This window comes from Orbicella faveolata, unplaced genomic scaffold (assembly GCF_042242905.1).
Source record: "Orbicella faveolata isolate gen_17 unplaced genomic scaffold, um_ofav_v1 contig_24, whole genome shotgun sequence".
In the NCBI taxonomy this organism is placed as follows: Eukaryota; Metazoa; Cnidaria; class Anthozoa; order Scleractinia; family Merulinidae; genus Orbicella; species Orbicella faveolata.
Window position 1 is genome coordinate 4,903,438 of NW_028301552.1, and position 22,058 is coordinate 4,925,495.

At 39.6% G+C, this 22,058-nt stretch overlaps 2 protein-coding genes across 5 annotated transcripts in view; both read left to right on the forward strand.

Annotated features, from left to right (window-relative positions):
- The window catches only part of LOC110056341 (uncharacterized), a 30,037-nt gene extending 11,565 nt beyond the window's left edge, over positions 1 to 18,472 (forward strand). The window contains exons 19-45 of one of the 4 annotated variants that reach the window (XM_089292082.1): positions 315 to 440; positions 876 to 949; positions 1,635 to 1,714; positions 1,941 to 1,979; positions 2,163 to 2,238; positions 2,856 to 2,967; positions 3,395 to 3,458; positions 3,646 to 3,685; positions 3,920 to 3,990; positions 4,329 to 4,429; positions 4,557 to 4,624; positions 4,795 to 4,884; positions 5,455 to 5,533; positions 6,875 to 6,939; positions 7,089 to 7,121; positions 7,692 to 7,766; positions 7,997 to 8,193; positions 10,840 to 11,058; positions 11,828 to 11,906; positions 12,251 to 12,287; positions 12,635 to 12,896; positions 13,282 to 13,339; positions 13,947 to 14,021; positions 14,611 to 15,012; positions 15,296 to 16,748; positions 17,070 to 17,167; positions 17,671 to 18,472. In XM_089292082.1, the coding sequence (XP_089148208.1) occupies positions 315 to 440; positions 876 to 949; positions 1,635 to 1,714; positions 1,941 to 1,979; positions 2,163 to 2,238; positions 2,856 to 2,967; positions 3,395 to 3,458; positions 3,646 to 3,685; positions 3,920 to 3,990; positions 4,329 to 4,429; positions 4,557 to 4,624; positions 4,795 to 4,884; positions 5,455 to 5,533; positions 6,875 to 6,939; positions 7,089 to 7,121; positions 7,692 to 7,766; positions 7,997 to 8,193; positions 10,840 to 11,058; positions 11,828 to 11,906; positions 12,251 to 12,287; positions 12,635 to 12,896; positions 13,282 to 13,339; positions 13,947 to 14,021; positions 14,611 to 15,012; positions 15,296 to 16,748; positions 17,070 to 17,167; positions 17,671 to 18,018 (4,421 nt within the window). In that variant the 3' untranslated portion in view covers positions 18,019 to 18,472. Of the gene's footprint in view, positions 1 to 314; positions 441 to 875; positions 950 to 1,634; positions 1,715 to 1,940; positions 1,980 to 2,162; positions 2,239 to 2,855; positions 2,968 to 3,394; positions 3,459 to 3,645; positions 3,686 to 3,919; positions 3,991 to 4,328; positions 4,430 to 4,556; positions 4,625 to 4,794; positions 4,885 to 5,454; positions 5,534 to 6,874; positions 6,940 to 7,088; positions 7,122 to 7,691; positions 7,767 to 7,996; positions 8,194 to 10,839; positions 11,059 to 11,827; positions 11,907 to 12,250; positions 12,288 to 12,634; positions 12,897 to 13,281; positions 13,340 to 13,946; positions 14,022 to 14,610; positions 15,013 to 15,295; positions 16,761 to 17,069; positions 17,168 to 17,670 lie in introns of all 4 variants that reach the window. The other 3 variants (XM_089292081.1, XM_089292084.1, XM_089292083.1) reach the window with 3 other exon arrangements.
- Positions 18,473 to 19,447: 975 nt separating this feature from the next.
- Positions 19,448 to 21,373, forward strand: LOC110056375 (uncharacterized). Its single transcript, XM_020762843.2, has 2 exons — positions 19,448 to 19,712; positions 20,580 to 21,373. The coding sequence occupies exons 1-2, from the start codon at positions 19,494 to 19,496 to the stop codon at positions 20,817 to 20,819; spliced, it is 459 nt and encodes a 152-aa protein (XP_020618502.2). The 5' UTR covers positions 19,448 to 19,493; the 3' UTR covers positions 20,820 to 21,373.
- Positions 21,374 to 22,058: the final 685 nt, after the last annotated feature.

Genomic DNA, 22,058 nt, shown 5'->3' on the forward strand with positions numbered 1-22,058 from the left:
TCTGTTTTGAGCAATTTTCAATCGAGTGACGTGACATTTGTCACTCTGGCCAATCACAAAGGATACTGGTAATCTAATGAACCAATCAAAACTCAAAGCAAATACGTGTAGCTGGCGTGAAGCGCGGGAAAACATGTGCGAGCGAGTCATTATTGGTTTTGGTTTTTGCTTGTGATTGGTTGAGAAAATTGTGCGAGATTTTTACAACAAATCTCTAGGCGTAGTAAACAAAACCAAAGCAAATAAATAGTGCTTTTGATACTCAAATGAAAACCGCTCTATGTTTACATTTTGTTAATCCTTTCTCCTTGTAGGTCATAAATTACTTGCATCAGCCGGGCGAGATCGACTTATTCACGTCTTTGATATGATGAATAACTTCGTTCTTGTTCAGACATTGGATGATCATTCAGCGTCAATAACCTCCATCAGGTTCAACAGTAAGTAAATCTATGTTTTGTAACGTTTTGCTAACCACACTGGAGTACAGTGTTTGTTCATTATGTATGTTTCGTGTTAACGTTAGAAGTATTTTAGGCGTGCTTGCAGGTATGATGAATCCGTAGGGGCTAATAGGCCATTTAAGATTTTGTAAGTTATAAAAGAGCCACTCGAAGGCATCTCTTTCAACTTTACTTTTTATTTTTTCTGTTTATTCACTGCTGTATTTTCTTTATGATAATGTAACGCTCGCTGTAATCTGCCTCAATAAACCAGATGCCCGCTCCTGATGCTGTGTTTATTAATTAAGATTAGTTACAAAATAATTTATTATCGTTTCAGGGTGATTAGAGTATAACATTCACTTTACACAAAGAAAAGCCTTGTTTAGCTTTAGAACCCTCGTGCTGAAATCTTGGCATTTTTGTTTTCAGTGTCTGAATCTGATGAATTACAGCTTTTGAGTTGTGGAGCGGACAAGTCTATTATATTCAGAACAGCTCAACAGGTATGAGGGCAATTTTAATTATAGAGGGAAACAAGGGGGTCAGAAGTTCTCGCTACCTGAAGTTCTTCATTCTTTCTGAGATCACTTGATGAAACAACTTCGTACATGTAGCTGTAAGAATCAAAGAAACTGTTGGTAAAAGAATATAAAATACGTTAAAGATATGAGAACGGCTCGTAACGAATAACGATTTTCATTCCATTTAGACCCCGTCCACCTTAGCACCCTTGATCGGAGGAATTTGAAAACGGAGGCTGGGGCAAACGTCCACACTAATCCGTCACGAAAACGGAGCTTTTCTAAGACGCTCTTCAAACCGGAGGAATTTGAAAACACCGGCTTTGCGTTTTCGTGTGGATGGAAAACATTTTGAAAATGAAGCTTTTCGAAAATGGTGACATCACGATAATCACGTGACTCCCCGGCAGGAATTTTCCTCAAACACAAATGCAAAATGACCGGTGATTGTTGCGTTTTCAAATTCCTCCTATGATACAGACTAGAAAGCACCGTTAATTAATTAATTGGAATTTTACTTCTTTCTTTTGCTTCCCGCCCTTTTGTGTCTGGAACCCTCCTTGCCTTCTTTTTTCCAAGTAAACCTTATGGTAATTTTCTTTAACGCAATTTCTTTTAGATTCCATATTTAATCTTGATGTCGTTTTTAAATTCTTGGATTTTGCAGAACCCAGAATTTCAGTTTGTTAGGACCACAAATTACGTCGGGAAAACAACACTGTATGACATGGATATTGATCCGTCGGGGTAAGTATTTTCTAATTGCATTTTCTTGCAATGATCTTACTGCAGCCAGCTATGATTCACTTCTTTTTACGTGACGCAAGATTGGTGATTCTCCGTGATGCGTGTTTGGTACCCCCCACTCCCTAAGCCACCCTCTGCTATGGGTGGAGTTTTTGCATGTAATTAAATGAAACACGAACAGCTTAACGTCTATAACCGTTTTTTTGCTTTATTTTTTTTTCGTTAGAAAACTTGCGGCGACTGCTTGTCAGGACAGAAATGTCAGGTATCCAGGAGCTGAGCTTAACAGTTGTTTTCCACTCATATGACAGTAATTGTATCTGCAATTTGACAAAGTAGATCAATGAAACTAACGCAAAATCTATGAAAGAACAAAGAAGAGAAGTGAGTAAAGTGTTTTCCACTTACAAGTGATCATGTTATCATTTTGGATTTGTTTTGCTTCAAGGGTTTATGATGTAAACAGCGGAAAGCAAACAAGAAACTACAAAGGCACACCGGGAGATGACGGAACATTAGTAAGGGTATGTAACTCGGCTGAATTTCATCAAAGGGCGATGTGATGTAACAAGTCATGTTTTAAGGGTACAATATTACCTTCCAAGAGAAACACACTTGATAATGTGAGAACACCAAGGAAGTCAAGACTGGGGAGGATTGAGACGGTCTACGACTAAACAAAAGCTTGAAAAATGTCGGGAAAGTTGTTAAAGATGTCATCTGTGAAGACTTAGTCTCTGTTCATCTGTGAACATAGGGTGTAAAAAGTTATGTTCACGTTGTCGTGGAATTATCAGCTTTGCTCCAAGAGTCGTTGTACATGCTTACTCTCACTATGTACAGCAGAAACAAGCACTTCTAAATCAAATTAAATTATATCTAGGATGCATAAGATTAATATTCACGTTATGATAAGATTTGTCGACCCATATTAACCCAAAACTTGAGGATAACAAAATGTTTGCACGAAACCAATTCGTCCCGATATTTGAAAATCTGTTGAGCTTCTTTGAGCTTCTAGCCCAAAGATAAGGAAATCTTTGGGCTAACAGATCGTAGCGTGTAGTAACTCGGTTTGTGCTGATGTGCTGTTAAATTTTGTTGACACGAAGCATGCTAACTGGTTTGTTTGTCCTGCTAGATAACTCTGGACTCGTCAGGAACATACGCAGCCACAAGCTGTTCAGATAAGAGTGTGTGTCTGACAGAGTTTGACTCTGGTGAATGTGTCGCCAGCATGTCCGGTCATTCTGGTAAGTGTAAAGTAGAAGATTTAAGCCAAACAATGCAAGCATTCACAGCTACTTTTTACAGCGACGAAAAGTTCAATAAACCAATCAAATCTGACGCGAAGCCATTTCAAGCGCGGGAAATCGTTCTTGAAATCGGTGTTGAACGCGCGAAAACGTGCAACCGTCAACCGGTGATAACCAGAGGAAGACGTGACTGAAACCGGTTTAACGCGGAATAACGTGTCACCCGATGGAAGCGCGAAAAAAGCGCGGGAAAATGGGCGAACATTGAAACGCGCGTGTCAGCCAAATCGCGTTTACACGTCACTGTTTTTTTAACCCGCGGCAATCGCTTAACATTTAGTAGACACGAAGCTCATTAGTGTTTTTGTTAAGGCTTATGGTTATTCGCCCGTCACTATTCATTGAAAAGGAATTTTGTTTACAGAGGTGGTGACTGGCTTGAAGTTTTCTGTTGATTGCAAGAATCTTATTTCTGTTGGAGGGGATGGGTGAGTGATGATACAGAGTACTGAATAAACACACGTTTAGCAATAGTACGTGTAGATGGAGAGAAGAACAATTTAAGTGTTTTCTTAGTTCTTTTCATGTCTTTTTGTCTGCTAATTTTATTAATTTTAAAATTAATTAATTTTATTAAGAAAATGTATGGCATTCATGTTTTTTCTTTGTTTGCAGATGCATCTTTTTGTGGAAAATACCTACAACATATATGCAGGTAACAGGTTTATTGACTTACTACGACTTTGTTTAATATTGTTTTTAGCCAAACTCCCTGAGCTGTTTTATAGGAATCGAAAACTCTTCATCATATCCTATCCAATGTGGTTATAATGTTAGCAAATTTCGTTGCTATCTAATTTTGCACTTACAATGCAAAGCTTCTATTGGTTGCATGATAGAGTTGAGACATTGGTCCATTGCTGATCATATACTTCTGCTTTCTTGTCAGAATATGGTGGAGAAACTTCAGGGACTTGGACAAGAACCAGACAACAAAATCCAGTTTGGAACTCCTATCAGGTATTATTTTTAGTTGGCCTGACCAGTTTCTCAAACCTCCAGAGATAAGTCAAAAAAGACAAAGTAATTCCACAGTGATGAATTACTGTAATTCTGCAAACATCCGTGTGTTGGACACCATTACGAGATTCCTTGCGTCGAAATAACACTTGATGTTCTTAGTCTATTCATTATAGCTTCCTTGCGGTGATACATATTTTATTGTAGCGTTCAAGTCTTGTCCAGAGGATCAGTCTCCTGCTGTTGCCTGGCTTGTCGATCTCCTGAGAGGAGCTATTACTAACAGCTTTTTTTTTTTTCTCATATTGTAACGATTGTTTTTATCTGTTTAACATCAGGCGCGAGACATACCAAATGACTCATCCATCCATAATTGAATCACCAGAGGAGAACGACTTTGTCCCTGCAGAACCTTCGGCATTTACCAGGCCAACTAGAGGTATATATAGCTCGTATCTAGCTCAGTCGTGAGTTACAGTAACCGAGGTCAAAAGAATATTGCGTGCGGTCCCTCATTTCATTGTTGTCTTACTTTGCACTTTTCTTATTTTTCTCTGATATCCTAGAGCCCAGTCCCCCAGTCAAAGATTACCGGTTTAGCGTGGGTCAGTTGCCTGCCTGGGCGAAAAAGCAGGTGGGTTATTTTAATAAACACAAATGTCTTTACACTTCTCCATACTTTTCTTACAGAATTATTTGGAAAAATTTAACTTGTTGATTGTGCTTGAATTTCAAAGGTAATCACACACCTTTTGTAAACAAGATTGTAACATTTTGGTAAAAGCTTCGTTTATTCCGTTTTAGCTGGTCGCCGAAGGAAATGAAAAAACTAGTTTATCGCCAGAGCAGGATAACACTGGTCCAATAAGTCAACCTGGAGGGCGCTGGGCACAGGTGAGCTACTTACCTACCCCTCCCTAGTGCTGGTTCTTAGTTCTTCAGATGTGGAATTGTCTTAGATAGGGGTTCAAGTTTTATAATATACGCGGCTTCCCACATATACCGCATATGTGCACTGTTTGCTCGAAGGTGATTGAAGTTTGCGTCTTTTAAGTGTTTTCGGTTGAAGTTGCCATTAGAGCAAAAGCGATCGCAACTTTGCGTACTCGCGTTTGTCCTCCCTTGGCGCACGTTGAATGTACTTATCTTGAGTTCTGCACCTATTTGACGATTTCATGCAGCATCAACAATTTGTCGTATTTTTCATACAAAAAAGCAACCCCCATAAATCAATTCGTCATGCCGAATTTAGAAAATATGCGAAGCGTCACAAGAATCCGTTGCAAACTCATAAAAGTATGGAACCCCAATCCTGCCAATTTTTTACCAACAAATGTATTTCGAAATTTCTGAACAAAAACAGATTGCAAACTCATTACCAAGTGCTCCCAACCGAGAAAAACCCTCCATTTTTTTCCCAGAGAGTGTTTGTTTCTATTGAAACCTTTTTTTCCTTTTTTGCAGCGAGTCCAAAATGGCGGTATTCATGTGGCTGGTGATAATGGCACGATACAACCAATTCCATTCTCATTTGAACCAGCAGGTAAAAACAGAATGCAACAATCAAATTACTCTTGACTTAAAGTGCACCTAACCCCCCAATTTTTTTTTCATTAAAACAAATCTAGACTTTATTTGAAGCATTTGGGCGAAGAAATTTTTGAATTTGGTTGAATCCTCGATTTTCTATGCCCTTTCAAAGTCGCGATTAAGTGTTTCACGACCGCGTTTTAGGGAGTCTGGGGCGGCGGTACCCGATGACGTCTACCCAGGAACCAAACACAATAGCGCCTCAGTCAACTCTCTGTATTTGCTCGAGAAAATAGAACGCAAAACTAATCGTTCCGATGTATTTTGGGACTAAAACGTCCAAGTTTTGTCTCAGAATCATTTCTTTTTCGTCACTGGAGTCAGAGTTAAGTTTCGATTCGGAAGGCTCCGAAATAAACTTCGATCGAGCACGTTCGACAACTGTGAACTCACTGCTTAGAGCTTTGAGAGCAATTTACAATATTTCAAGCGACGACGGGGAAGACGTCTTTGCGGACGAGCTGCTTGTGTATTAGGAATGGAAAGCTAGATACGAGGTGGAGGAGCAGGCAAACGAAAAGCAGGAAAGAAAACTCAAGGACTGCTTTGGATGGTAATTTCGTCAACTAAACATAAGATTCCCACGCGTGTTTATAGCCCGTTTACATTTGTCCTTACCGAGAATGTATTTTGTCAAGGTTCTGTTAAATCCAGTTTGTGTTTTACTTTCAGTTGAATGCTTCATGTTTATAAGAGCGACGTACGTGTTGCAGTTTTCGAGACTTGATGACCTCCAAAACATTGGCTTCGATCGATTGAAAATCGTATTGTTTGGACCTGTATTTTTGAAGCTGCGGGAAGCAGGGCGGAAGGAAACATTTCATACAATTACCGATTTCACATTGTCACACGTTTTAAGTCGTAACTCCAAATAACCAATGAAACAAAATGGCAGTGTTTTGGAACTATTTTCGAGATTTCGTCGTGGCATAGAAAATCGAGGATTTAACGGAATTCAAAAATTTTTTCGCAGAACTATTTCAAATAATAAGTAGATTCGTTCTAGCGAAAAAAAAATTTTGGGGTTAGGTGCACTTTAATAAGTAACAGAGCCATCTCCAAGTACTGATTAAACACGCCTTTTCATAACTGTTGCGTAGCAATGCAGAAAATATCAGATGAAGAAGAAAGGTCAATTCATAAAAATAACCAGAGCTGAACTTCTACTTTTCACACAAATCAACCGCAAAACTGTAGTTTGCTTTGCAGCTTTTGGTCCCAACTGGCGACAGATAGAACTGTTGTGTGAAGAAAACATGTTCTCTTGTTTTTGAATCGTGTACTCTTTTTGCAGATCGGAAGCGCTATACAATAGAACCCATCTCACTGCAGGAACAAGTCAGAGCTCTGGCAAACAGCGTATGTAATTGATTCGTTTTAATTTAATGTTAAGTCCTTCTCATGCGACCGTTAGCTGCTTTCATCACATGTTTGAATTCAAAACCTTTTGCAGTTTGTCCAACTGGTTTCTTACTGATATTTTTGGTTTGTTCTTTGTTATTTTGCAGCCTCTCGAGAGACGTTGCTCACTTACACGAGGGGTAAGAAAGAGATAGTGATCTACTTGGCTTGAATTTCTTTTGTCCAGTAAACTCTAGAACCTTGTGAAAACACCTTGTGGAGACGCGACTGAATTTTGAGTCCCGCGCTTCAAACGAACGTTATTCGTGATCCCAGCGAACAAATTTTCTCGGAAAGAAATAGGCTTGAAATAAAACTTCTGTTTGGTAAAGCGCATTCGCGTGAAACTCTAGCTATTGAACAGCTACAGTCTGCCGATTGAGGCAGTTTTTCAGATTACAGGAATGAAGCAATGTTGTTATCGGGGAGCAGGGATGAGGCAGTATTGAGAGCGCTCGCCTCCCAGCAATGTGGCCCGGGTTGGATTCCGGCCTGGTGTCATATGTGGGTTGAGTTTTTTTGTTTGTTCACGCCTCGCTCCGAAGGTTTTTCTCCGGTTTTCCTCCATCCACAAAAACCAACATCTCTAAATTCCAAATGAACCACGGCAGAGGACCTGCATTAAAACCGGCTAAGGCTGCTGTGACTTCCTCTCTAAATGTTGTAATTTATTTATGTATATGTGGATTGAGCTCTCATTAATTTCGCAGGAAGATGATGATCTGTTTCCCGCGGATGGTCGAGCAGCTTTGGATAAACTGAGCGAGGAGGAAGATTATAATGAGGTTAGTATCTTTACAGTTAAAAAAAAAAACGTGGTAGCCGTAGAAAGCTCAAGTCACATGACCAAACAATTAACACACCAAAAAGTTACCTGACCAATTTCAGGAGGAGTAAGAAAGTTTGATTGCTTTTGCTTGTAAGGAAAATTTGAAATCTGCCCGGGCATTTTGTGTCAACTCTAGGCTAAGTAAGGTTAACATCGTGTTGAGGGCGTACTTTTCCTGCCTTACAGGGAACCGCTCCACCTGGTGTCACCGTGTCACGTGGCAGTGACGTCATGGCGCAGGTCTCACGGAAAAGTAGTGTTGTGATGTCAGAAGCTGGAGAGCTCAAATTCGAGGAAGCTGAGGAGCTGGACGAGGGAGAAATGAAAGAAGTGATTATCTACCTTCCTCCAAGCCAGGATGACTTCGACAGTGAAGTTGCCAGGTCAGAAAAATATCCTTTTTATGTCCCTAATGAGGTCCTTCATCCATGTGGTGCTGGGGCAAGTTGCGTCCTTAAGGACCTACCCCAAGACGTAGGAGTGGAAATGAGGCCGGCCTGTTACGACTCCAAGAGCCCTTTGTATGCCTATTCGATGCGAGAGTTAGGTTGCAAGGTCGAAAAACGGTCCTTGTTGAATGAGATCTTACTCAGAGCTCTTCGGGAAATGGAGCCAAGTGTAGGGTCCTTTTCAGACGGCCATGTTATTAAAAGCTTTTATCAAAGGAAAGGAAAGGTTCCCTCGACTAAGCTTTTCAGCGTTTTAGCGCCTTCTGGACAAGACAAAAAGTTAAATTCCAAACGATTAAATGAAAGTGTTTGTGCAAAGTCATGCTTAAATGAAGTGACTAACTCTAACTTAAACCCAACCGTTACTAAAACATGCTTTAAATTGAATTCTTCTACTGTTGATAATATAAAGTTTGAACGCTGTAAAGTCGAGATTAAAAACCTATCGGAAAACAAGAATGGTCCTGGCAACAGAAATTCTAACGTCTCCAAACATTCAGAGAGAAGTCTTTGGTTTAATGGCTTATTTAACAAGAAGGTGACTTTTGGTGGTCTTGTCTTTATTAGTCTCAGTTTACTTGGGTATTACAACATTACGGGGATACAGTAATTAGATGAAAATGATTAATTAGCCCTCGCCTTAAACATAAGATTAAATGTTAAAAGGTTACAGTCATTGCACTGCTGTCAGCCACAAAAACATTTTTTTTTAACTTTCCGTTTTCTTATAAAATTCCCAGTCAATCAAAATTCCAGCAGCGGCACACGCAAGTTCTCAGCACGTGAGTTGCACGTGAGCACTTTGTCTTCACCTTCCCTTCCCCCCCTCCCCCCCCCCCCTCCCTCCTCCCCTCGCGACACTAAAGTTGGATATTGATTGGGTGGGCAATTAGGAAACCAGCAAAAAAAAATGTGGAAAAGTTGTAAAAAAAACCTAACCAACTCTGCAAGGTTTGAATATTTAAACAACTTCTTGAAATATTAATTAAGCTCTGTAAAAGAAACTTGAATCGGGTCTACTTAAACTGAAACAATTGGCGTTTATTATTAGTCTATTCTCTGAGGCATGAGTCTAACTTTAAATTCTGCGGATGAAACCCTGTTGGTGTGGTCATTACTTTCATGTTATGTGGTTTGTCTTTCTAAATTTTGCAAAATGAAATTAGGGTTTTTTCAATTATAAACTTTTTCACTCTTGAAAATAAAAGTGAGATTTTACTTTGCATGGTTATTGTTTTGCCGACATGTTAATTTCAACTTAACTAGAAATAAACACATAGATAAAAAGCTACTTTCGAACTTGTTATGAATAAGGTTTAAAGTTAGTTCTATTTTAAAATATAAAAAAAGTATATATATATATATATATATATATATATATATATATATATATATATATATATATATATATATAATTATGTTGTTATCTCGAGAGCTAGTCAGAGTTTTTTTGAGAACTTAAACCAGTATATTTTAAATTTGAAAGTGTAGCAATTCTATTATTTTATGAAGAAATAAATTTTTAAACGTGTACTCGGTGTCACTTTTGTTTTTAACTTTCAGCTCTTCTTAACTGAATCGATTGTTTGGTAACGATTGGTGTTTTTGTCTTATGATGTAAAATTATATGCAAGGGTAAAAAGTACCAAAAGTTAAATCTAAACTTTATTTAACTCTTAAAACCTTAAAAATAATGTTGGATCTGGAGTAAAATGACTAGATGAATAATAAATTTTTTTAAAATGTTTTAATCATGAACACTGACCGCCCAAACAGTAATTATTAAACTCTTACTTGATTGAATTTTAACAAAGTACTTGTACTTAGAGCGTTTTTCTGGTGACATTCGTAAAATTAATCCCGAAGTAATCACAGAATGAACATTACGGCGGGAAATTTCAATAATCCATATAACACGTGACTGGCTGCTAACACGAGTGCCGGCAAGCGCGGGAAAGTTAACGGGTGCAAAGCGCGGGAAACGTAGTAGAAGCTATTATTGATTTAATGGTATTCTTTTTTGGCTGAAAAGGCCATGAAAGGCAGAACCTTTGCTGTTCTAGGCTCGAGTACAGTGCGCGACTTTCGTAACTTCAATTCGAATTCACTTGAAAACGCTCTAAACTATGTTTATCTTAAACGTGTGCAACACTTTAAACTTCGTTGCAGTCCCTATAACTTAAAAGTTCTTAATATGACATAAAGTCGCGTGATAAATGAGATTAAAATTAATCTAGAGTTAATATCGTAATATGAATTGTTTCATTACACAGTTCTAACAGACCTTCCAGAGGCCATTTCAAGTATATGGCAATTTTCAAGAAGTCTCAAAAAGCTAAGTAAGTTCTAACAAGAACAAAAAAAATGCGCCATCGTTCATCATGGCCGCCGCAAAATCATCTTCATAACATTCCATATCTTTTTACCAATAATTTTCTAACATTTCCGAGTAACAAGCCCTAACCCTTGGTCTTTGCTTTATTACAACAGTCCCCCCACTCTCCCCTCCCATTTTATTGCATTTAACAATTAATGTAACTAACACCGACTGTCTTCCTTTTGCACACTCGCTCGACCCAGTGCTCCGCGGGTCCAAGAGATTGTGCACCATTACGAGGCTCTGCAGGTAACTCATCACCAGTCTTGCCCCAATATCGCTCAGCAAGTCGACAAGAGCCTGCAAGACGATTTGGATGAACAGGATGATCCTGTTAAGCTGGATAATCCGGTTAAACCGGCTCCGCTTAACAGGTCTCCGTCGTTAGATTATCTGCCTTCACGGCTACAAATGTTTCTCAGGTAACCAAATAAACTCTTAAATTATTTATGGGTTACTGAAAGTAACTTAGCAGTAAAACTTTATAAAGTATTACAAAAGATACAGACAGACAAGCACTTTTGAGTTTCTGTGCACTATGAAGACTGTTGACTGTGAAATGTTTAAAATAAAATTTTAGTCACGGATAAACAATTTAAGAAAGTCAAAGAGTCTCTGTAAAGTTTCATTCTAAAAGAAACTCGGTCAGTTTTTTTAACTGTCAACTTTTTCTTTCGTTTGTTTCAGAAGGTCCACTTACAGATAAATTCCAATAAAATGTACATTCATTTGACTTAAATAACAAATTTAAATGTCGTTAATGGAATTTTTCTAAGGAATAAATGAAGTTAAGAAATTTATCGTTTAATGTAGCCTCTGTTTAACTAAATTTGTCATATATACTTTTAAATTTTTGTCTTGCGGATTTGTTTGTTGCCACTTAAAACATATTTGTCTGTTTCCACGTTATGAAAATCAAAACTTGCAATCGTTACACGCTTCATAAGTAGAGCTACTTTTTAAATCGTGGACGTAAAGAATGCTTTGACTAAAGCAATTGACAATCGTTTCATTGCTCGCACCGTGATTAATTCACTCTAGAGCAAACTAAAAACATGCGTCCAGCTTTTATTGTTTTGCCAGACAAAAAAAAAAAGAAAACAGGTAACTGGTGGCTGGCACAGCAGAATATGTAAGCTGTTACCAGCGTTATCTTGTTTTTCACCATAACATAGTCTTGTCTTTCAACAGCTCGTTTCAGCTGTCTGCCGCCCAGCGTCCTAAAAGATTGTCTTTAACAGTAGAGGACCCCAAGGGCGAAGAAGTGGAGGTACATATGAAGCTGTTGTCCGCTGTTGATCCTTTTTGCAAATGGCTGCCAGTTTCAAATTCTTTAGTATGCATTTAAATCAACCTCACTAAACTCGTCGGGGAGTAAAGATTATTTTTAATTGTCAAGTCAAAAACGGGTTAAAGTGGCTAATTTTGATACAGTACCTACAAAAGAATTTATAATTGGAAACCATTTATGAAAAGGATCTATAGTGGTAGATTTTTTGTGATATTTGCGAAAAATTCTTTTGAACTGTGTTTGCTTTCGTAGCAATATTATATTAGACTGGTGATGTGTTGAGTTGATTGCGCATTTATTGTTGTTGATTTTTTGTATTTTAGGGCAAAGATAAAGCGGGAGAAAAGGAAAGAAAATCACGTAAGATGATAGAACGTTTTATTAGCGTTTCCTTTTTAGAGTTCCACAAAAGGCATTCCCAATGTTTAAGTGATCAAAACTGCCTTCATTTCAAAACTTGAGAACAACGCCGCGCGAAGACAATGCTTCTTAAACACGTTATCTGCTATTACGAATCAGTAAAATTCACTGAATGGTGACAGCGTGATGTGCAACTCTTGCAGCGTGTTTAAAGCCCCCACCCCCACCTTCCCCCGTTTTTACCTCCCGTGAGTCCCTGTTGAAGAGATGCGATAACCTTACGGGCCAAAAAACTTCAAATCTGAGGCTGTGGAATCTTAAGTTTGTTGTTTTTGTTCAATGCGTAGCTTCCAGTGAAGATGAGGATGACGAAGTTATCAGCCCATCGGAAGATTTGTCAAAGCCTTTTGGCGAAGACGAAAACAAGTCTGAGGGAGGGGAAGATGAGGAGCTGGTTGGTCGCTACTTTGAAAGCCTGGGTACCAGCTCTCCGACGCAGAAAGTGGACGAGCAGCCAGCCGAGCCACCGCCCCTGGACACGGAAAAACTGATGCGAACCAGGCTGAGTATCTCAGCCAGGTTTTTGTCTCGATCACATCAACCTGGACGGTATGCAAATATGTAGGCTACATCTTCGACGTGTTAAAACATTATTAATATACTATAACTATTAAACAGAAAATACCTAATCAACATAGGGGAATGTTCTCGCCATATGACCAAATTCAAAGCGCTTACAACACTGGAGCTATTTGTTTAGGATGTGTAAAAAATTACGTTCAAATAAATGTAAACGGTTGTGTTAGTGTGCTGAAACCGAGGTACACAACTTGAAGTCACCTTAAGTAGACAACTGTAACAAAAAAAGTTAGGCTACGGTTTTCAAGGTAAAATAACCGCTTTGATAGAGAGGCTTGGGTGAACTCAGAAATGGGCTATTTCAAAATTACATGCTTTGGACCAGCCTTTTTTTTTCGTTTTTTTTTTTTTTTAGGGTTGGCTCGATATCAACAAACCTGGATGAAGAAAAAGGCGACCATCGTGCAGATGACGTAAGTTTTCATCTTTCTTCTTTGCAATGTTCAGTGGTGTTTCAAACATTCCTTTAATAAAACATGCAACAAAGCACTTCAACTATTTTTGTGACACTGCATGGACCCTTTTCATAAATGGCTGCCAATTATAAATTCTTTTGTAAGTATTAAAATTAGCCTGACTAACCTCGTTCTTGAGTTGATAATTCAAAAGAATTTTTACTCCCAAACGAGTTTAGTGAGGCTAATTTAATTACTTACAAAAGAATTTTAAATTGGCAGCCATTTATGAAAAGGGTCTATATTTGTACTTCATTTTGTTTTTAAGCACAGTGTGTATGGCAAATTATACAGTAAACTCTTGAATTTACAAATTTTTTGAGCCCTCGATTATTTGAATCTCGTGATTACTTGAAGCATTTTAGTCCCTTGGCAAAAGAAATTAAGGAGGAATTTTTTAACTTTCAGGTCTTTCAAATGCCAGGTTGGTTGAATGTTCGGAGTTTTATCCTGTTTAAGACACTTAACTCGACAGGACAAACCAAAGAAACTCGTAGATAGCTTAGTTAAGGAACAGCTTGCGTTCTGATTCTTTTAAAGTGTTGTTCGTTCTGCCTTGTTTCAGACCAAACATGATCTTCAAAGGCGAAAGGAAGAAATGGCGCAAGCCGTAGAAGCCACTCGTAAGCGACTAGAAGCTGTAAGTACAACGGTCCTCTACTGACATGGCTTCATAACTGTCTCAATCATAATGCTCTCTGTTGTGTCTTGAAACAACTAAGAAGTCTCTACTTTCTTGCAAAGAAGCGAGCAAGAAAAAGAAATGGTCGCGAGAACATTGGGGTGAGAGGCGCCGGAGACCCGCCCAAAGGTTCCTTGTGGCCAGTTTTCCTCTTGGTTTAAAACGGTCATTGTAGTAACCTTTATTTACCCTCAGTAGTGTTTATAGCACAAAGGCTATCGGGGCCGAGTAAACAACTGAAACAAATATTTCAATTTGAACATAACATTGTTGAGAATCCCAACTGGCCGGAGGCAAACCAGTTTGCCTATTTATAAGCGTGGTCGAAGATTCGAACTGGAGACTACCGTGAAACAAATCCAGGTATTAATCAGAGCGGAACTCGAACCCGGAACCGCTGGATTGCGAGTCCGCCTTGCTGATCACTTGGCCACGTTGCCTTCATGCTGTGTTATTAGTTGTTTCCTCGTTCCTCAGACGATGATCGAAAACAGGAAGCGTAGTGGCTCCATTAGTGATGACTACTTTTTTTTTTTTTTTTTTTCAGCTGGGATGGAAAGCTAAAGAAGACATTCTAAGGAAGATGCCAACCACCACTGTGGCATCTAACACCAACACCGTAACGTCAACATCAATCACCACCACTGTGTCGTCTTCCTCCACTACATCTGTCACTATAACTTCTAAAACCTCCGTCTCGATTACACCCACTACTACTGTTGCCGCCGCTTCTAAAGCCAGCATCGTCGCCACGTCTGTCTCGTCGACGCCTACTTCAGCTGTTACTGCAGCTTCCAAGACCAACACCGTCTCTACATCTGTTTCTTTTACCACACCCACTACAGCTGTTGCTGCCGCTTCTACTACTGCTAAAGATGGAGACAGCACACCTGTATCAAGCTTAACAGACTCGAGTACCAAGCCAGCCGTCATAACTAACTTACTTGAGGTAAGGGAGGACATGTTTAAAGTACTCTACTCGAGAAACGTTTGAGACTGGACTGGAAAACTTTCATACTGATGACGTAACCCGACTGAGATCCGTGATTGGCTGATATTCCGTGCAAAGAAATAGCCAATAAGAGACGCTGCACGGATCTCTGTAGAGCTATGTCGTCATCATATGTTATTTTTCACTGTCGACTTTGACTCAGCAGACGTTTATTTAAATCACGGATTATCGACTGACATTCGTTGCAGTAACTGTTCTATACTGTTATCATCTCTTACAGACGCGATTAGCAGACTTACAAGAGAATCATAAACAGAAAGAACGCTCTGAGAAAAGAGAAATCCTTGAAGCTAAGAAAGAGAATGAAGCAAAAGATGATGACTCTGAGAAATCTAAGCGTTCTGCCTCGCATCTCATTGCGTTCTTTAGTCAGTCAAAGTCGTCCAAGAACAAAGAAAAAGAAAAAGAAAAAGAAAAAGAAAACGCGAAGGAAAAAGAAAAAACGAAAACTAAGGAAAAAGACAAAGAGAAAGGACGGGCCACACCTCCCCCGGGAAAGCAAACATCCGACGCAAAATCTACCCCGGGGGGTAAGTTTGAACGTAGGGGTTCCGAGGGGAAATCGTGGCGGAAGTCTTTAGGGATTCTAGGTGGAAGTTCCAAACATGACAAAGAGGAGAAGCATAAGAGGTACTCTGATCCTCGAGCTTTCACACCTCAAGATGTGGTCACGAAAAATTCACAAACGACAACCACCAAGCAAGAAGACAAGGACGAGAAATCGAAGAAGAAACAAGCCGAACAGCGATCGTCTGTGCCAACTGCGGAATTAGCAACGACGAATTCCAATTCAGGACCAACAAAACATGGTGAAAGCTCATTAAAAACTGTGAAGGAAGAAAAAGAGAAAAAGCCGACCAAACCCACACAACCTGAGAGACGATCCTCCAATCCCACAGCGGAGCAAGCGCTGAAAAATTCTCAAACCCGCGTTAAAACCAACGAGACTTCCTCATCGACGAAAAATGTTCCTTTGAGAGAGAAAAAAGGGCGGGTGACCAATGAAGAGAGGCGAGAAAAATCGAGATCTTTAGGTGATATGGGTAACAGGCTTCACAATATTCAAGAAGTGTCTATTCTAGATCCTAGCGTGCCTCCATCGAGAACAGTCGATACCATGGACATTCCTGATCAATTAACAACTGGAGAAAAGCGGCCCAAGTCAAGCGCTGGACTTCTGGAAACAACTCCAACAAATAAACCATTAGAACGAAAACCTCGCGATGTCAATGGCCCGCTGAAGGATAATAGTCATCTTTCAAATGGGACCTCGAGTGATGTAGATCCATTCAAAAATACAAGCTTGGAAGCTGCTGCTCTGAACAATAATGACAATTTAACCGAACTAAAACCAACTTTGGACAAAAAGCCAGTTCCTGGCTCAGCAGGGTCTGGTAACGAGGTAAGATCGGCCCAAGGCTCTACTCTCGAAAAGAAACCGAACACTAGGGGCCTGGGCTCCGACGTGGAGACGACCAACAAGACTACGTCACCCGTCAAAAACTCTCGGAGTGGGAGTGGGTCGAGTTTCATGCCAGATCTCAGTGAACTTTCAGCTGAGTTGTCAGCGGCTATTGCGTCACCGCCACCTGAACCAATCAGACTGAGCATGTCTGAGGCGAACCTGTTGAGTACCAGTCCTCCTCCTTCCGGTAGCAGACGGTCACCCACTGGTAAGGACCACGGTGAGAAATTCCTTGCTTTATTTTACAGTTTTTGATTTTTTGGTTGGTGTTTTGAAGTCTGGGATTTGGGCTCTTAGTAACAACCAATCAGAACAGCACATGATTTGGAGTGATGTCATCAGTGAGGGAGCTTTTCCGGTCTGATCTCAAAGTCTATTAAATAAGAGCCTGACTTTTTGTCGGGTAACAACGAAATCAGTGAAACCTTGTTTGTCTGCATCTAATTCTTTGTTGTTGTTGTTGTTGTTGTTGTTGTTGTTGTTGTTGTTGGAAAATGCACTCAAGTGTTTTGACTGTGTACCCTTGCAGATAGTGCTAGCGCAACAGATATCGATCAAAGCACATGCCAGGAGACTCTGGAAAACCTTGTTCAAGCTTTCCAAAAAGTCGTTGACCTCCAGTCCAGGGTAAGCCCTATAAAGTAATATGTAGCTGCCATAGCAACATAACATCGTGCTTGTTCAGCTCAGGTTGAGTAATGGTAGTTTTTAGAAAGTACTTACTCTTAAGTTTTAGAATCTTTTTTTTTCGGATCAATCTTCGTCATCTTCAGTTTCAAATGATGGGGGAACCGCTAGTTGGCGTATATAAATTACAAAGGTCTCAAATAATAATTACTAGCTTACAGCATCAGAATGAGTAAAATGTGTATTGTTCATATATGCGTAATAGGGATTTAATTTTGGATAAAAATAGGTGTTCGTAGGAGTGCAGAGCCACTTTATTTTCTTACTGAATTTCAGTTGGACCTAAGTGATGTGAATGCAACAAGATTCCAGTAAAAGACTGAGAGTTTGAAATCATAAATGGGGGTTAAAATACCAGTTTAAAACGGGAGCAGATGATTCGAACAATTATAACTTTTTACGAAATCGTTAACAAAAGTTAATCTGCCTGCGTTCATTTGCAGATTTTGAATGACGAACCCTCGGACGAAAGCCATGAGGTGTTGTCGTACATTTCAAGCACATTTTCAGCCATAGAGGATCAAATACACGAGTCGCGCCTTCGACGGCGGCAGTGGGAACTTTCTTCTCTTCCCAGGGGTAAGCCCGGCTCAGGTTCCAGGCCTCTGGGCGGCGCGTTAAGTTTCTCCACTGGCAACTTGGACCAACTGTTACCTAAAGGGAATTCTTTGAGAAGAAATTCGGCGTTTTCTATATCGTCCATACCCGAGGATGTAGAAATACATGAAGTTTTACTGGAAAAATACTCGAACAGATTGTTAGAGATGGTCGCGCAAAAACTTAGTAAATGAGTAGTCTCTACAGCAGCCTGAAATTCGTTTCTCTGTAAAAAAACAAACAAACAAACAAACAAACAGCACAACGTAACAGTTGTCGTTTTGTCCTTCAAAATGGTTGTGAAAGTAGCTTCACTGGTTCATTTCGAGCTTAGTGTGAATTTGACTGTAGGTTACTTGTCTGTAAATGTAATATGCAGTCTTTTTTTGCTGACCAGGAGGGGCGTGGAGTTTCAAATCACTCGTTCTATAAAACAAATGTGAAAAGGTACGTCTTTCAAAGGTGGACGAGTTTTCGTGTCAAATTGTGTTATTTTTGAATTGATATTTTCTACGTTGATCTACGAATGTAAGAAATCGTTATGAGAGTAGATACTGAGTAACGGACTGATTAAATATGATACTTTATATTTAAAAGGGAAAAACTATCAAAAGTAGTTGTAAATAAACCCTATGAGGTGAAGTTTGACTTTATTGTTCTGTTTTTGTTGTATTTTCATGTCTTTTGGGCGGCTCGTGCCAGGTGCACTACGACTGTATAAGATATGATATAGCAAAATTAAAAAAGCTGCGGCCGGATGTCCAGAAAATTTTCTTCTCGCGGCTTCGTCGTTGACTTCGTAAAAGTGTAGCAGCTCTCGTATGCTTGTAACTGTTTTGTTTGTTAGCAGCTGTTAGACAGCTGTTATTGTTTCGGGGCTAATGGCTTTGTTTCTGTTGTTTATTCTATTGTCCTCTTTAATAAAGGATATCAAGCCATTCATGTGAGACCTGACAAGAGCTGTTACTCGACCCCTTCCCAATCCAACCAGGGCGGGTTCATTTACGCGGCATATTGGCATTTCAGCGTCGTATTAAATCTACCAAGGGAGGAAAATGGGATCATTACGCAAGTAGGGGTTCAACCTGTTCTACTAGACTGGAAATCCGAAGAGTAGGGAGAAGGAGCTAGCGTTGGAAGACCACACTCGAGAGACAGGCAGAAATCTAGCCTAAACACGGAATAAGAGCTTTTGTAATTATTATTTCTTGGAGTGCATCCTCAGCTAAAAATGTGGCGTTTAGTCATGAACACCCTAAGTGAGTCCAGAATCCTTGATTTATACCCCTAAGCGAGACGACGAGCATCCACGACCTTTTCAGATAGGAGTCCCCCACCCCTCCTTCCCCGGAAAGCAACCGTGAAATTTTAATTAAGCCAGCGAGTTTCGAAGCCTCTCCACTTTCGAAACTGCGGTGATCACTAGCAATGCCAGAAGCCCCTGGTAATGCAGAAAAATGTGAAGTGGAACAACTGTACCACCAGTTTGACGAACTACAGCTTTCATCAACACTAGTTGGAGCCATGAAATAAGAAGAGTGAAATTATTTTTATAGGATCAAGATTATTTCGGTGCGGCTAATGGGGCATTTCCGCAACTGTCACCAACTTCCGGTTCAGGCCTTGCGCTTAGTCACGCTTCGTCACGCGATCTTTTCCCTCTTCCAAGATGGCCGATGAAAGCAAGAAAAAACGTTTTCGAAACGAACCTCGTAGCACGTTATCCTGCTATGCTCTGCGACTAAAACCTGGACAAGAAGTGAGAAAATGTTTACTAAAGTACGTCAGGGACAAAAAACTCGAGGCACCGTTCGTTCTTTCGTGTGTAGGCAGTGTGACGCAAGCTACCCTGCGGCTGGCTAATGCAGCTAGAGATACTCCAAATGAGGTGAGAAACTGCATCCACCTGTCATGTCTAAGAGACTCCTGGTACCTCTGTCGTAAGTTTATCGGCTATTAAGTGCAGGATGCAGGGCTACGTTTAATTTTCTAGCAAAGAATTGAAGTGGCTTGCTTGTTTAGACGCGCTTTAGACACGTGGCTCGCGCGCTCTCGGCGCGCTTCGCGCCCAAATTCCTTTTGTATTGATCTGTTCCCTTTCTAAACCTACTATGCAAGCTAGCTCGATTAGCTCATTTGTTCCACAATCTTCTACGGCTGGGAGAGATTTCCTTATATCCACATGCTCAATAGCCTGCGGTCTGGGGTCTCCCATGTAAAAAGGACAGGGTGCTTATTAGAAATTTTGAAAAATCCCCTAAGAGGTACCAAGATCCTGTTTTGTGGGCATGGCTTCAAGTATTTTTCACCCCTAAGGTGTACCAATTCTAAAAGAACGTATGATCACCTGTCTTTTGTTTTTCATATCAATACTCTAACAGGCACCACAGAAGCTCCAGCTGTGGACCTTTCGAGGCTGAACACCCTAACAGGTGCCAAACCTGCTTTTTAGCCCCTAAAAGGCATGATGAGCATCCCCCTCCTTTATTTATGGGAGTCCCCCCTCTCAAGGAGAGGACTCATGCCAGCCTCATTTGTCTTGACTCTCCCAGGAGTGAGTGATTTGTAAACTCGTCCTGCAACAGAACTAGGGGATATGGCGTTGTTATAAGATGAAATTCTCAGAATTAATCAAAAGGAAATGTATGGGATACCTTGGGAGAATTAACTTTCAGATCTTGGGAGTGGAAGGGTTAAGTGCCATATTACCAATGCTTTCCATGCCTTTATCATTGGATATGTTGTTTCTATGTAGATAATTGAGGTCAAAGGCAGGCATGAGATTGTCTCACTTGTTGGAACACTTGCAGATGAAGGGCACCTTCACGCTTCCCTTTCAGACAAGGACGGGCATGTGGTGGGTGGCCATGTTATGGGAAACATGGAAGTTTTTACTACTGCTGAGGTTGTTATTGGAAACTGTGATATGTTGTCATTTACCAGAGAAATGGATGATGCGACTGGTTTTGATGAGCTTGTTGTAACTGAGAAATAGTAAACCAAGTAGCCTGCTTAAGTTATGCTGATCACTTGACCAACTGTAACAACTATCGTAGTCATTATATGTTTACATTCAAACATGTTAATTAACGTTGTTTTAAATGAAGGACATTGTATTACTTTGCGTATGGTTTGAAGGACAGTCTTATTATGAAAACAGTTTTCTGTTCAGTTTTATATGTGACTGACCAAAAAACCTCTATATCCAAGAAAATCTAACTTTTCCAACTTAATTTCTCATACAATTTAACATTCCCTTGAGGGTTTTTTAATCTTTTCTTTATCCATATTTTTCACTTTTATGATCATGATAGCTTAGCATTTATACCAAATTTAATGCAAGGTAATGGAAATGTGAGAAAATTTTGCCTCTTCTAACATTGTATTAATAGTAATTAATGTATTTTTTTATATAAAATGTAATTTTTATAATTAAACAGTTTGAAATTCAGTTTTCTAGTCAGCCAATGATCATGTAACTCAGCTATTCTCATCTGAAAGTTTAAGTAAACTTTCCAATAAAAAAAGTTTCATTATTGAGTGCACAAAGGTGTATTAGAATGGTCCATGGAAAATAAGCAGATCAGTCTCAAAAAAATGGCATTGTGGTCTTGGAATCTCTGAATTGAAGCACATCTCAGAATCTTGAAATTATTTTAAGATTTTCTGTACAGTGGAACCCTGTTAATATGACCACCTTCAGGCCATGGAAAATTGGTCCCATTAACAGGGTGGTCATATTAAAGGGATTCTTTAAATAAGAAAATGACTGACTGAGCTTTTTTCAGGTCAGATTAAAGTGGCCGTAATAACGTGGTTGCATTAACAGGGTGGTCGCAAGGTGGGGTTCCACTGTAGTGAGATACAGGTTGATAAAATTCCAAATGATAACACTATTAAAAAAGAATGCTAACAGATCTGTCAATCTGCACTACTGGAACTATCAGTATATATATTTGAATTAAAGAGAATTAAATTAGAATGAAAGAGAATTAAGAATTAAAGAGGTACTGGTTTTGAAAAATTCTAACATATCAAACAGTAATGAAACTGTGACATGGAGGCTGATAAAACAAATAACAAATGGCATGACTAGTGTTGAAATTCCAGAAACCAATCCCCTGACCTTTTGAAATTGCACCATGAAAAGGTTTTAAAATCAGACAGGGAACATGCACAACCTTCCTAATGGGATCTCAGTGAAAAAAAAATGAGTTGTGTTTAACTTCTGCAC

What these genes read in the sequence shown, in the direction of transcription:
- LOC110056375 (XM_020762843.2), top strand. Translation starts at nt 19,494, where the DNA reads ATGGCCGATGAAAGCAAGAAAAAACGTTTTCGAAACGAACCTCGTAGC. An exon ending in CTAGAGATACTCCAAATGAG is followed by an intron (nt 19,713 to 20,579) that starts GTGAGAAACTGC and finishes GTTTCTATGTAG; the next exon opens with ATAATTGAGGTCAAAGGCAG.